Source organism: Equus przewalskii, chromosome 21, assembly GCF_037783145.1.
Source record: "Equus przewalskii isolate Varuska chromosome 21, EquPr2, whole genome shotgun sequence".
Taxonomy (NCBI): Eukaryota; Metazoa; Chordata; class Mammalia; order Perissodactyla; family Equidae; genus Equus; species Equus przewalskii.
This window is the reverse complement of record NC_091851.1, coordinates 36,884,086-36,898,014: the sequence shown is the minus strand read 5'-3', so window position 1 is coordinate 36,898,014 and position 13,929 is coordinate 36,884,086. Positions and strand designations below refer to the sequence as shown.

The window sequence follows — 13,929 nt, the reverse complement described above, 5'->3', positions numbered from 1 at the left end:
GAGCTGAGTAGCGTCTGAGTAGCGTCTCGACAGAGGCTGCCTGGTTCACGGCCTGCAGTGTTTACGGTTTGGCCCTTTAGAGAGAGAGCGCGGGCCCAGTCCTGCTCTGGAGGGGAGATGAAGTGAGCCGGGAGACAGAGAGCCGTGAGCGGAGGGGAGAGAGCAGGACACGGGACGGAGTGGGGCCTCGGGTGCGGACCTGGACAGACGGCGGCAGGGCAAGGTGGCGCTTGAGGGGCCCGGAGCCCCTTCTTACTCTCCCGCAGCTGTTGGAGGAGCCGGTGGCTGTGGGTGCAGGGCTGTGTGGGGCGCTCAGGGACGTCTTTCCGTGTCAGAGGACAGAGGGCCTGCGGAATTGGCGGGTGGGCTGGGAGGACTGTGGCCGTGATGCCCCCTCCCACCCCACCCCACCTCCACTCACCCCGCCTTTCTCTCTCAGGGCCTTCTACCTGGAACGGTCCAACCTGCCCACGGATGCCAGCACCACGGTGGTGAAGATAGACCAGGTTGCCTCCCGTGTCCCTCGCCCTCTCTGGAGCTTAGCCAGGACTGGGGGCTCTCAGGTCAAGACTCAGCAGGCAGGGCCCAGGGTGGCCCCCGGTCACAGTCCTGACAGACAAGGCTTCTGCAGCCCCTCCTCCAGGAGGTCCCCTGGGATGGCTCCCTCCCCATTCTCGGAATTCCAGCTTCGTCCCCGCCTGCCCTGGAATTCCTCAGATGATTTATTTTCCCTGGCACCACTCACCTGTGCCTCGCTCGTCAGCCTGGTTTATCAAAGCATTTCTCTGAGGCTGGAGCCCCACACCAGATGTGACCACGCAGTGTTTTTCTTGTTTGTTTTCAATTTGTGGCCAATATTTAAAAAAAAAAAAAGATTTCCTGTAAAATGGAGGCTTCTAGCTTTTCTCGAGAGATGGAAAGACCCGCTGTCCAGGGCCCGCATGTCACGGTTGCTTCCCGAGGGCTCGTGCCTCCTACCGTGCTCCAGGCCTTTCATGCTCTTCCCAGGCCTCAAATTTGGCAGTGGTTTTGGGGTCCCGGCCTCAGGACTGGGGCTGGGGGCTCCGAGAGAGGTGGTGGGCACGGCCTCTGGGAGTTCATAGTCTGGCAGAATGAAGGTGGCACAGAAAGAACTGGTGAACCACCGTTTTGTGCCCGCACGAAGCGATCGGTCAGGGGGCGAGGGGCGGAAAGGAAGGCCCTTCTAGGGAGGGGCAGCCGTCTGGAGAGGACGGGAGAGGGCACTTCCTTCAGGCGTAGTTGTGGGCGCACTTGGGCAGGTGAAGAGAATGAGACTGGAAGATTAGGCCTGGGATGTTTCGTGAACCCTGAACGCCAGCTTGTGGGGCAGTGGGGAGCCCCAGATAGTGCTTGAGCAGGGTTCGGGGGAGGTTGATGGGGCTGTGCCCCCTGGTGAGGCGAGCCTGGAGGACGGCTGCAGGAACAGAGCTGGGCTGGAGGGCGATGACAGGGAGGAAGGCCGGGTGGGGGCCTCCTCCAACTGTGCGGGTGTGTGTGTGTCCCGCAGCTGATACGCCCCATCAACGCCCTGGACGAGCTCTGCCGCCTCATGAAGTCCCTCGTCCACCCCAAACCTGGCGCTGGTGCGAGCCTGGGCGCCGGCCTCATCCCCGTCTCCTCCGAGCTCTGCTACCGCCTGGGGGCTTGCCAGATCGCCATGTGCGGCACGGGCATGCAGAGGTGAGCGGCCGGGACCTCTGAGTGGGGGCGGGCAGGGGGCCGACTGGGGGCCCAGGACAGGGGGCGGGAGGCTGAGTTTGAATCCTGGTTCTTCCACTGCATGTTGAGTCCAGACCAGGCCCTGGTCCTCTCTGACCTCAGTTTATCTGTGAAATGGGCCACAGGAGCACGTGGTCCCAGGAGGGCCGTGCAACTTCCTGGTTCCCTCGCTCGGTGGTTCGTGTGGAGAGCCTGTGCGTCATGATTGTGCTTGAACATTCATTCAGCCTTAACAGTAATGATCACTCGTCTTTATTGAGGCCAAACTGGCCTCACTGGACACTCTCCCACCTCTGTCCTTCGTCCCATCCCAGGGCATGGATGTCACCTTCTCTGAGAGGCCTTCCCTGACCCCCCATTGCACTCTCTCCCCACCCCAGACCCTCCCCTACTCTGTTTTCCTCGTCCGCCCTCATCAGGTCCCACGTCCCATGTCCTTTGCTGTCTCATTTATTCCTGGCGGAGCAGTGCCTGGCACACAGCGGGCGCTCAGTAGGGGTTGAGAGCGCTCACTGTGCACCAAGCCCCATTGTTGATGTTCCACGTGCATTAACGTGTTTCCTCGCGGCCGGCTGGTGCCATGGGCCTGTTCCAGGGGTTCTCAGCCGAGGGCGATTTTGCCCCCAGGGGACACTTGGCAGTGTTTGGAGACCTTGTGGGTCGTCACAGCTGGGGTAGGGAGGTGCTCCCGGCATCTGGTGGTAGAGCCAGGGATGCTGCTGAACATCCTGCACGGTGCAGGCTGCCCAACCTGGTCCAGCTGTCAGTGGTGCACCGCGATTGCCCATGCCTCGTGGTGAAGGGAACTGGGACCTGCAGAGGTTAATGTACCGTGAGGGTTGCGGTGTAATTGTGTCCACCGGATGGGGAAGCTGGTTCTCGGCCCTGAGGCAGAGCTCGCTTGGGGAGAGAGTAGGACGGAGGCCAAGGGTCTGCTGGGCCGTGATGGTCAAGTGCGCTGCGTTTCCAGGTGTCTGGGGTCTCGAGGCCACCATGGGACAGGAGGCTGCCCCGTCTAACCACGTCCCCTGCCCCTCCCCGCAGGAGCACCCTCAGCGTCTCCCTGGAGCAGGCGGCCATCCTGGCACGGAGCCACGGGCTGCTGCCCAAGTGCATCATGCAGGCCACGGACATCATGCGGAAGCAGGTGAGCTGGCTCCTCCCCAGGGCCCTGCTGGGCTGCGGGCGCCCAGGTGTCATGGGCCGTGCTGGGCTGGGGGCGCCTGGGCGTTGTGGGTCCAGGCTTGGTGCGCTCTCAGCCGGGGTGGGAGGAGGGGCCGTCTGGGGACTGGGTGGTCATCAGCTCCCGACTTGGACTTCTCCCCATCTGGAGGGGGCCAGGATGTCAGCTTCTGGGGCCTCCCATTACTGCCCTCACCCCACCCCATTCCCACCCCACCCGCACGTGTCCTCAAGGGCCCTGAACTCTGAAGAGGCAGGTCCGGGCCTCATGGTTCTTTCTGCCCAGGGCCCCAGGGTAGAGATTCTGGCCAAAAACCTCCGAGTCAAGGATCAGATGCCTCAGGGCGCACCACGGTGAGTGGCTGTCCCTTCCCTCTCTCCTGTCTCCTCCTTCCCAGAAGGGTCTTCACGTCAAACTGCTGGCCTCACCCCAGGCAGACCCCCTGCTGTTCAGAGGGGGCTTCACCCCTCATTATGGGGCCCCTCTTTGAGGAGTAACCAATACCACTCAGTCTGTTACCCCCAGAGGAGCTCCCGCTTCGGCTGGGAAGATGAGACAGGGCCGCCAAAGAGAGCCCTGGGCAATGATTGGGTGTGACCCCCGCTTCTCTGCCACCTTCCTGTCCTTACGACCCCATTGTCTCTGCACGTGGATTTCAGACCGCCTCTTGGCGCTGCATGCCACCCCTTTCCCAGTAGTAACTCTTTTTATTCCGGCCTCTCTCCCCATCCCCACTGTGCCATTAGCTGTCAGCATCTGCCCACGATTTGTAAATAACTTTTTATTTTGAAATAGTTTGACTCACAAGAAGTTGCAGAAATAGTACAGAGAGTCCCCGTGGGTCCTTCACTCAACCCCCCAGTGTAATGTCTCACATAACCGCAGGACATTGTCACAACCGGGAAGTGGCGTTGGTGCAGTGCAGTAACTCGCATTCAGATCTTGCTGTTTCACCAGGTTTTGTGCTTTCAGCCCTCATTTCTTTGCAACATTTTTGTATGTTACTTACCCTGCTCCAGGCACCATTCCAGTCCCTTTACTCATTTACTCCAAACATCAGCCTGTGAGTAAGATACTGTTATTACTGCCATTTGGCAGATAAGGACACTAAGGCACAGAGAGGTTAGATATCTTGTCTGAGGTCACACAGCTAGTAAATGGCAGAGCTGGGATTCTTAACCTAGGCAGGCTGGACCTAGGAGCTGAGCTCAACCCACTGTGCTGCCTTGCTTCTATCTTGCCCCTGTCACCACAGGAGCCTCCTGTCTGGTCCCCTGCTGTCATTTCCCCACAGCAGATCTGTCTGTCCTGCTTGAAACCCGTTAGTGGCTCCTGCTTACTGGAAGATGGAGCTCAGAGTCTTGGGTGCAGACGTTAAGAAAAGGCAGCTCCCCGTGTGTGCAGGGCGAGGCCCTCAGGAAGGATGCAGTGCGAAAACTCAAGGGATGGAGCACCGTGTCTAGTTTACCACCGTTAGTGTGGAAAGATGTGCACACCCCCCACACGTGTAAACGTGCAGCGTCCTAACGTGTAACATGTACACGTCCTAACACACGGGCGCACACACGCAGACACGGCTGTGTCTGTAAACCCCTCGTCCGTCTGGAGGGAGCAGGGCGTGCCTGTGGGTAGGGGCCTGGATGGCTGGGGGAAGTATGGGCAGCATAAATGTTTTTCACTCTGTTTTTTAATCCCTGTTGAGTTTTGTTTTCTGGGTGTGGATTATGTGTTCCATGAAGAGTTGATAGAGTAATAACAATCGGCCCTGGCCGCCCGGCCGCTCCTCATCCTCTTCGCCTCCATCCACTAGGCTCTATCGCCTCTGCCAACCCCCGGTGGACGGAGACCTCTGAGATGCACGGGGCTCGGCTGCGTCCTCGGGGCCAGGACTTGGGAGAACACGGGGCCACATGGCCTTCTCCAGAGCTGGCCCGGGGCCTCTGCTCCCGCCTGCTCGGGGATCTGCCCAGCCTCCTCCATCACCTCCTACGAGGACAAACGGTGCCCCCACTCTCGGATGAGCTGGCTGATCGGCCTGGGGCCGGTGCCTTCTCCACCCTTCTGCCGGAAGCCCGAGGGGTGCTGGGGACCCGCAGAACTGATGGGGGCAGCCGGGGCCTGGGCTCCTGCCTGCAAGTCCCCAGGACACAGAAGTCACAGGCGCTGTAGCTGGAGGCCCTCGGACTCGGCTCCCTCGAGATGGCTCAACCTGCACTTTTGAAACCCTTGGTTTCCTTCGAAGTCCACATTCCAGGCGACACACGTCTCGTCGTCCTTTTAGCTTCCAGATTCACCCCTAACCCTGTACTAACCTGCTTGGTGGACTCGGGAAAGCTGGGCCTCTGCCGGGAAAGACAGACGGACAGGGCACGGCACCTGTTCCCCAGAGGATGCTCGAAAGCTGCCCAGCCTCCACGTCCCCACCGTGGGGACTTGAGCCATCAGCCCTGGGCACGAGATTTGCTCCGACTTTATTTATATGGTGTAAAATCTCTACGGTTTTTTGAACTTTGAGGTTTTTATGTTGTTGGTGTTGTCTGAGTTTTTTCCTCCAGGTTGTGAGATTATTTCAAAGAAAGGTATATCGTCTAACAGGGGACCAATGTAAGGTAGTAGTCACAACTTTTCCCAGTTCTACTAAAAAAAAAGAAAAGAAAAAAAAAACTAAATTATTGAAAATTCAAAAAATGTCAACATTTCATCTTTTTGAATGTTAGGGTCCTAAAGTGTCGCTCACAGGCCTCGGCTCTGAGCCTTTCCTGGCCGCCCTCTGCTCTCCACCCCCGGGTCAGCGTTAGAATGAATTGCCTGCCCTCCTGGAATGACTGGCCGCAGGGGTTTGGGGCTGGAGGGGGTTGAACCACCCGCCTGAGATGCTCTCGCACACAGTGGCTGTCCTGCAGGTAGGGCCACCGCAATACATGGGGATGGTTTCAGTAATTTATTTTTTTGATGGTAGCACAGAGCCAGGGCATTTGGGACAGGAAGCTGACCTGCTCATCTTCTGAGCCCAGGGACCCCTGTGGAGACCCCCTGGGCAGTTTGTCCCCTCCAGCCCCATGTGCCAGCAGGGAAATGTCATGGCTGAGGCAGAAGGGCCGGTGGGCGCGGTCGGGGGGAAGTTTCCCCTGCCCCTGTGTCTTGAAGCCCCATCAGAATCCTGGCTGCCCGGGCCCCCAGGGACCGCCCTCTCTCTCGCCACCATGCACTGGATTGCAAGAGTGGGCTTGTTGCTGGACACAGGCGACGCTGATGAGGACCCCGTGGCAAGAAATGGAGAGGGGCCCCTGAAGGCGAGGGCAGCTGCACTGGTTTACTTTAAAATGTACAGATCTTCCCATTAAATTCATGATAGATTTTTTTATTATTAAAAGTCAGTTTATAATACAAAGGTCCTGACCTGTGGTGGGTTCCTTTGGGGCTGACCCTGCTGGTGTGGGTGGTGTGGCCAGCATCCCGGGTGGAACCAGCCTGAGCTTTGAAGCCGCAGGTGAACGGTTCCCATCTGTACCGTAAGGGGCCTTGAGCCCGAGACCCCTGCTCCGTGACGCCACCACTCCGAGTCCCAGTTTCTTCCTCAGTGGGGGCTGTATGCATTTTCCCTCACAGGGGAGCTCTGAGGACTACCCGAGATTGCACGGGGGCGTCTGCTATTGTATTTTGCCTTTATTTTGCATTCGGAGCTCCCATCTCACTGCGGTGGTGGAAAAACGAGACTGTTTCCAGGCATTCCTCGTCTCCTCCGGGGTGTCGGGCCAGGGTTCCTGGTCTTCCATGTGCCCAGGGGTCAGGGTAGGTCCAAGCGTCGCCACTGAGCTGCCCTCCGCCTTAACCTGCAAGGCCTCTCGGGGTCTAGCATCTGGGATCCGGGTGGGAGCTCCAGTTATCAGCATGTGGTCGGGCCGGGCTACTTTCCGGCCCATCAGAATCCATGCTGGCTGCAAGTGGGCCAGTCACAACAGCTGCCTGCGTAGCCACAGCGCCTGCACCCCTGGGCCAGTCAGTCTAGGTCTAGGCCGTGAGCTGGTTCTCACTGCCCGGGCCCGGGCCACTGTTAGGAAGCTGCCTGGCTGCCTCTGCCCAGCCAGAGAATCTCATTGCCTCCACAGAATTCGACCTGCAGACTTGTTTTGCTAGACCGGTCCTAGGCCTGCCGCCCTCCTTCCATCTCCCTCCCTGTCCCTCCCTTCCTCTCCCCCTTCCCTCCTTCCTTTCTTCTCCTTTCCCGCAGTTGGAAAACACTGACATCTAGGAACGGCTCCCTTGGGTGCAGTCCTCTTGAAGGCCCTCCCATTGTCACGACCACGCTTGGGACCCCCCTGAGCCAGGATGCCCCCACCCCGTCCTGCCATTTCAGACCAGAGCCCATTCTCTTCTAATCTCTTTTCCTTCCAAACAAACCTGTCCCAGAGGTCATTCTCTCAAGGCCCAGATCGGGTCCCTCCCAGAGAGGGAGCTCGTGTCTCTATCACGGGTTTCCAAGGCTCAGTGCAGTAATAGACGAGAGTGAGTCCTGGGGGATTCGGGCACAGTGGTGCTCTGCTTCTCGGGAATTATCTGGGGCCAGTGTCTGCATCCTGGGAAAGTCGCTCTAAGGGGAGAGCTGTCCCCTCCGTCTGTATTTGGGGTCAATAGGGAGGATTTGATGCCTGCCTTCGGGCACTCTCTGTTGTAGGAAGCAGCACCCTGGGGGCCTCCAGTGAGCAAAGTGAGTTCTCTTGTAGTGATAGACGGGGCAGCTGTGGTTTGGAGCTGAGGAGCGGGGTTTCTGTGGCCTGGAGCAAGTCACATTGCTGCCCAGCGACGGCTGCGTCCGCAAACTGGGGCTGAGAGCCTGGGCCTGCCTCCTCGGAAGGCCTTTCTCACGGTGCACAATGGAGCGCAAAGGGCCCCTTGCTCAGAGCGAGGGGGCGTTTTATTGTGGGAGACAAGAGGTCTCAAACAGCCGGCCCTTGCACCGGCTGAAACTTGGAAATAGACGTGGGTTTTGTTTTTATTTTTCCCGATAGAGAGTTTTTTATAATTTCAAATTAGACGCTCATACTTAAGGACCAGCAGATTTCGCTTCCAGATTCTGAGTTTTGGTTTCTCTGGAAAATTCAGAAGCTCTGGTCCCGCTGGCCCACGTCGCGCCTGGCCGTGTGTCGGCTGGAGCTGAGGAGTGGCCACTGCCTCTGGGGTTGGCAGCTCCCCGCAGCCCCACCTGGCCTGGCATACTCCTTTCCCTGACCCACTAGGCTCCAGGATGGCCTGGCCCGGGCAAGCTTGGCCAGCGCCAGCCTCTGAACGGTCCAGATTGTCAGCTCTGGAGTCGCTGTGGCGATTCTGGCCAAGGGAGGACCTGGGGACCAGGAGTCCCTGTGCCAGCCAGTGGAGCCTCAGGTGTGGGCTAAACCCACGTGGGCTGATGAGTCTCTTGAACTTGCGGTTCTCAGCTCCCCAGGACAACAGCTGGATCCAGGCGTCCGAATGCCCCCCGTCCTCAGTTTCTTCAGCTGTCCAGTGGAGCTGAGTTGGACAGGGTCCCTTGGCGTGGATGGTGTCAAGGGCCACTCGGGAAGCCAAAGTGGGGATGGGGAGAGTTGGCCACCTTAGGATTTTATCTGAATTTGACTGTTCATGTATTTGCCATCCTGCTTCCCCACCAGTTAGAGCACCCCGAGAGCAGGAGCCACGCCTGTCGTGTCTGCTGTGTCCCCAGTATCCATCCCGGTGCCCAGCGTCAGTGAACCCTGGCTAAATGAAAGACAGAAGGGTCATGTCTATCGGAGCTGGGAATCCACACCACAGCTGCCTGCATGCGCCTCTAACCACGTGGTCTGCGCCTGCCTCTGTCCTGGGGCTGGGCTGGCTTGCTCAGGGCAGTGAGAGCCTGGGCTGGGACCTTTGAAATCAGACACGCTCGCCTGTCCCCGGACCTGGCAGGCTTCTGTACTTGCTGAGTGGCCGTCCCTCGGGAAGCCACCATCCCTCTCACAGCCTCAGTTTCCTTCTCTGAGAGATGGAGACGTTTCCAGCCACCTGGCTGCGTTGCTGGGGGACCAACAGCCTCGAGGCCCCCCAATTTAACTTCTAGGGGACAAGTGTGGTGCTCTGTCGTCCAGCAGGTGGCACCAGGGACCGCGTAGTGCCCAGAGCTGGTGGTGACCTGGGCTCCAGTCCTGTTGCGTCCTGCCCACCTGGCTTCCATCCCCAGCGCTGGCTCCTGGGCGCCCACGTTTGTGACAGAGCAGCCCGGAGACGGGGGCTGGGACTGCCTGGGTGGTGGGCGCTGGCCTCTTGCCCTTCTGGGCTGGGCATGGCCTGACTTGGTGTGGGTGGATATTTTCTCTTTTTCTCAATTTTTTTCTCTTGTCTTTATTTCTCTCTCTTTCTTATTTTCATCTCTTTCCCCTCCATTTCTTTTCTTTCTTAGCTTTTCTATTTTTCCTTTGTCCCGTTAACATATGTCTATGAGCTAGACGAAATAGTCTTTCCCTTTTTTGTGCTTTTCCTTCTCTCCCTTCTTCCTTCCCTTGCAATTGGACATATGAGAAGGTTGTGAAAGACCCTCGTAAACTGTAAAGTGAGGTGCCAGTTACTAATGTGCACCCCACTCTGGTCCCAGAACCACCACCTGCATGAAGCACTGACCACCAGGTGGCGCTGTGGGCCCGGCGTCCTGGCGGAGCCCCGAGAGTAGCTGGGGCTCCCTGGTGTCTCGGAGCTTTGGGGCTTTGGGGGCCGTGAGTCAGAAGGCCTGACTGAAAGCTGGCCCTATCTGGGCACTAGTAACGTCCCCTGGAGGGGCAGAGGTCGTCAGGAGAGGGCTGTAGGATGAGCTTGACTGGGCAGCAGGGCCCAAGTTAGAGTCCCCTGATGTGCTGTGTGACCTTCTCTGAGCCTCAGTTCCCCCTCCTATGACCAGAAGGCATACAACTCTATTCCTCAAAAAGGACATTTCATCCTTTGGCCAGCCCTGCCTCTCCCAGACTTTTCTGGAGGACTAATAGTGATGGTCAGAATCTCTCCCATGGGCCCAATGCTCAGTATCTATTGGGCACTTCGCTGGGTGGCTTAAAGGCATCATCTCACGTGACCCTCTCACCAGCTCGTCGAGGTGGGTACCGCCACAGCCCCGCTTTACAGAGCAGGAAATAGGCTCAGGTTGTTTAAGGGACTTACCCACGGTCACACGGCTTGGAAATACTGGCTCTGGATGTGGTTCCAGGGCTGTGGTAGCAACGTTACATTTAGCAATGGGAACTGGATTTCGTGGACTCTGCCCAGGTACACCATGGGAGAATCTGGCTTTGATCCTAGAACCTGGTGGAAATGGGGGCGGGGGAGGGGAACGGTTGAAGAGGTCAGCTTACCAACGAAAGGACGCAGGCTGTTGTGGGAAATCAGAAGGATGCTTTGCTGCCTTGTTGCCGTGGGTGCTGCCTCAGGGTCTTTGCACATGTTGTTCCTGTGGCCGGGAACTCTTACCCCGGCTGACCTCATGCTTTGCTCCTTTATTTGATTCAGGACTGCTCGGGTGTCACCACGTGCTCCATTCTTTCCTCTTACCCTCTCTCCTCTCACTGTTTTATTTTTCTCTGTCGCATTTACCGCCACCTAGCAGAGTCTACGGTTCGTCTGTTCATTTTGTGTCTCTTGCACTATGAGTTAGCCCCACAAGGGCAGGGATTCTTGTCCGTCTCCTTTACCAGAGACCCCCAGGTCATCAGAACGTGGTGGCAAGGGTGTTCTAATGACAGGGCAGCCTCCCGCGGCCCCGACCATCTCCCCTCTGGACACGGAGGCTAAAGGGACCAGATGGGGGCTAGCAACTTCGATGCCGAGAGCCACGCCGGCTCTGGGCTGCCCACACCGCGTGTCCGAGTGACGTTCCTGTCGCCAAGGGGGAGGGAGAGGAAACCCGCTCGAGACCTGGTGGCCCAGATGCGCAGGAAGGAAGGGTCCCCCTGTGGAGTGGGAATGGCCACTAACACCGACAGCAGCTGAGCCTCGAGCACGTGCTGTGTGCCGGGGCCGTCGCGGGTGTGTTGGCACAGCGCTCAGTCGGTGTGTTGTGGGTGCTCAAGCAGTCCTCGTCGACTTGGGTGGAATGAATCAGTGAACGCGCGGCCGTGGCGGGGAGCACCGCTCACCCCTGCCGATGAGGATTCTGATGGCTAAACCTCGCCACTTCTCACGGGGACTCTAAGAAGAGACGGTTATTAGTCCCATTTCACAGGTGAGAATGCAGAGGCCAAGAGTGCTAAGTGACCTGCTCAAGGTCACACGGCCTTGGGCTTTGACCTGAGTGCGTCTGACTCCAACACCACCGTGGTCTCCTGGACGAGCCAAGCAGCCAGCAGGGGCTCCAGGCTTTCCAGCCTCACCTCCTACCTGCTGCCTCTCTGGCTCACGGCGCATCTGCTGCCGGGGCCTTCTTGCTGTTCCTCAAACTCTATGACCGCAGTCTTGTTCCCATGTAGGAACTCTGCACTTGCTGTTTTCTCTGCCTAGGAACCTCTCCCAGCCTCATTCTTCCCGTGCTGCCTCTTCTTGTCATTCATCTCTGGTTAGAACGTCACCTCTTCCGAGAAGCCCTCCTGATGGAGTAAAGATAGGATCACTGTTCCATGACTTGCTAGCCCAGCACGCTGTTTCCTCTGCCACGGCACAGATCCCAACTTTACTTAGATTTTTGCTGTATTTGTTAACTCACATATGGTCGGTCTACTCCAGCCAGACTGCAGGTTTCACACGGGCCGTGCTGGGCCTGCCTTGCTCGCAGCTGTGTCCCCAGTTCCTGGCACAGTGGCTGGTGCATAGTAGGTGCTCAAGCAACACTAGTTGCTTCTGGTGGGTGAATCAGTGAGTGTGTGGCCGGGGCAGGAGGGTTCTGACCGGTAGACAGCCACTCCCATGGGAGGGGCTGTGCTAGTTTCATCTTCAGGTTTTGGAAAGTGCATGATTGTGTCCCTCGGCCTTCCCTGCCTGGGACAGTTCGGGCCCTGACCAGCCTCCCCTGAAACCTTTCTGTTCTCTCTGTTTCCCTCACTGGCATTGACGGCTGAGCTGCGAGGCTCACCAGGGCCTCAGAGCCCTTGCAGAAACCAAGGACGGAGCTGACTGTCCCCACAAGAATGTTCTTCTGTTAGGCTGGGTCTGGGTGCAATTTGGCAGGAGGTCACTGCTGACGATGCAAAGCCAGCTTGGGCTGAGGACACCCACACCGCCCAGAGTGCATCCCCCCACAGCATTCCGGCACACAGGAGCTTCATGGAAACCCCTCGTGATTCTAGCTCTGGTTCAGCAACCCACTGGAGCCCACCTCTTACCCTCACTGGCATCACTTAAAAAATATTTACGGAGGGCCTACCAGGTGCCAGGCCCTGTTCCAGGCCCACAGTCACATCAGCCAAGTGCGCGTGGAGTTGATTTTCTGCTGGAAGGAGATAGACAAAAAAACCAATAAGCACATGGGTGTGTAACAAGTCAGATGGCATAAATGCCAATAAGACAGACCCAGCAGGTGGGGGACAGGGCCAGCTGTGCAGGCTATTTTAATCAACAGTCAGCGAAGGCCTCTCTGCGGCAGACCCTTGAATGGAGACCTAAGGAGGAGAGACCTTGGAGACAGCTGGTTCCAGACTGAAGAAACAGCAGGTGCAAAGGCCCGCAGGTAGGACTGTCCTGGTGAGGTGGAGGAGTGGGAAGGCCCCTGTAGCTGGAGCAGTGAGAGAGGTGGGGGGAGGATATGACATCAGAGCGGGCAGGGCCCAGGGCACTGGGACGGGACAGGTGACGGGCAGGCTTTGGAGTTTATGTCTAGAGTCGGGAAGCCACTGGGGGTTTCGAGCACAGTACCGTTTCCTCATCTGTAAAACAGAGCAATCGTGGCTCCTGGCCCGCTCATCTGAGTGTTTGCAAGAATAAGCCGAGAGTACTCTCAGAGTGGAAGTGGTATTATAACATTTTATTTCTAGAATGTGTTGTGCTTTTCCTATTGTTTTATGAAATGTGCGACATTATGATGACATAGAACTATTTCTGTCTATTCCCCGCAGCCGCCTCTGATGAACTCCAGGGCAGAGGCTTCCGGGTTCTTCTGGAGACAAAGGGCGTGACTAATGGGGGAGCTGGAGGCGCTCAGACTGGTGGGGGGTGGGGGGCCTGGAAGAGAAATTTTCCTGGAGTCCTGGGGTTACAGCTGTGTGACACCAACAGTCTGGGAAAGAGGTGGATCTGGTCCCTAGAGGTACTGAGAATAATAACAAGTGACTCTCTTCTAAGCACTTGATATGTGTCCCCCACATCTTCCTAGCACCTCCCTGGGCCATTATCCCAATTATAGGGACCAGCAAAGCCAGGCACAGTGACTGGTGTACTGAGGCTGCTGCCCCCACTGGGGTCACGTCCCTGCTGCCCATGCCCTCCTTCCTGCGGTCCGTCTGGGTGGCCCCATGCTCAGCCCAGGGGGTGAATCATGGGAACAAGGCTGCCTTAACAGTCTTGACATTCTTAATAATTTTTGAAGAAGGGGCTCTGCGTTTTGGTTTTGCACTGGGCCCGGCAAATTATGAAGGTGGTCTTGCGTAAGGATGTAAGCCAATCACGGGATCCCACCCCTTTCCTGTGATTGGTGGATGTTGACCCACTTCTGGCCAATGAGGTGCAAGCATTGTGCACTAGGGGATTCTGGGAAAATCCTTTCTCCCTGAAAAGAGATGGCCCCTGAGGAACACTTCTTTTCTCCCTGGGCCTCTTTCCTTCCTGCTCTGGATGTTGGACACTTGGGTACTTCTCTCCACGTCTACTGCTGCCACCCTGTTCCAGACCATCTTTTGCCAGAATATTCCAGTCTACTCCTCAGTGGTCTCCCGCTCCCAGCCTCAACCCCCTACTGCAGACAGAGGGATCCTGTGAGAGTCTAAGTCAACCATGTCCCTGCTCGCTCGGAATCCTCCAGGGACTTCTGTCACTCAGACTACAAGCCCCACACCCCCACCCCCTGCAAGACCCTACTCTAT

General features: G+C 57.5%; 1 protein-coding gene across 3 annotated transcripts in view; it reads left to right on the top strand.

Moving 5' to 3' along the window:
- The window catches only part of PREX1 (phosphatidylinositol-3,4,5-trisphosphate dependent Rac exchange factor 1), a 183,091-nt gene extending 176,777 nt beyond the window's left edge, over nucleotides 1-6,314 (top strand). For all 3 annotated transcript variants that reach the window (XM_070589411.1, XM_070589413.1, XM_070589412.1), the window contains exons 36-40: nucleotides 440-506; nucleotides 1,529-1,701; nucleotides 2,785-2,887; nucleotides 3,209-3,276; nucleotides 4,734-6,314. In XM_070589411.1, coding sequence (XP_070445512.1) covers nucleotides 440-506; nucleotides 1,529-1,701; nucleotides 2,785-2,887; nucleotides 3,209-3,276; nucleotides 4,734-4,776 — 454 coding nt within the window. In that variant the 3' untranslated portion in view covers nucleotides 4,777-6,314. The remainder of the gene's footprint in view (nucleotides 1-439; nucleotides 507-1,528; nucleotides 1,702-2,784; nucleotides 2,888-3,208; nucleotides 3,277-4,733) is intronic.
- Nucleotides 6,315-13,929: the final 7,615 nt, after the last annotated feature.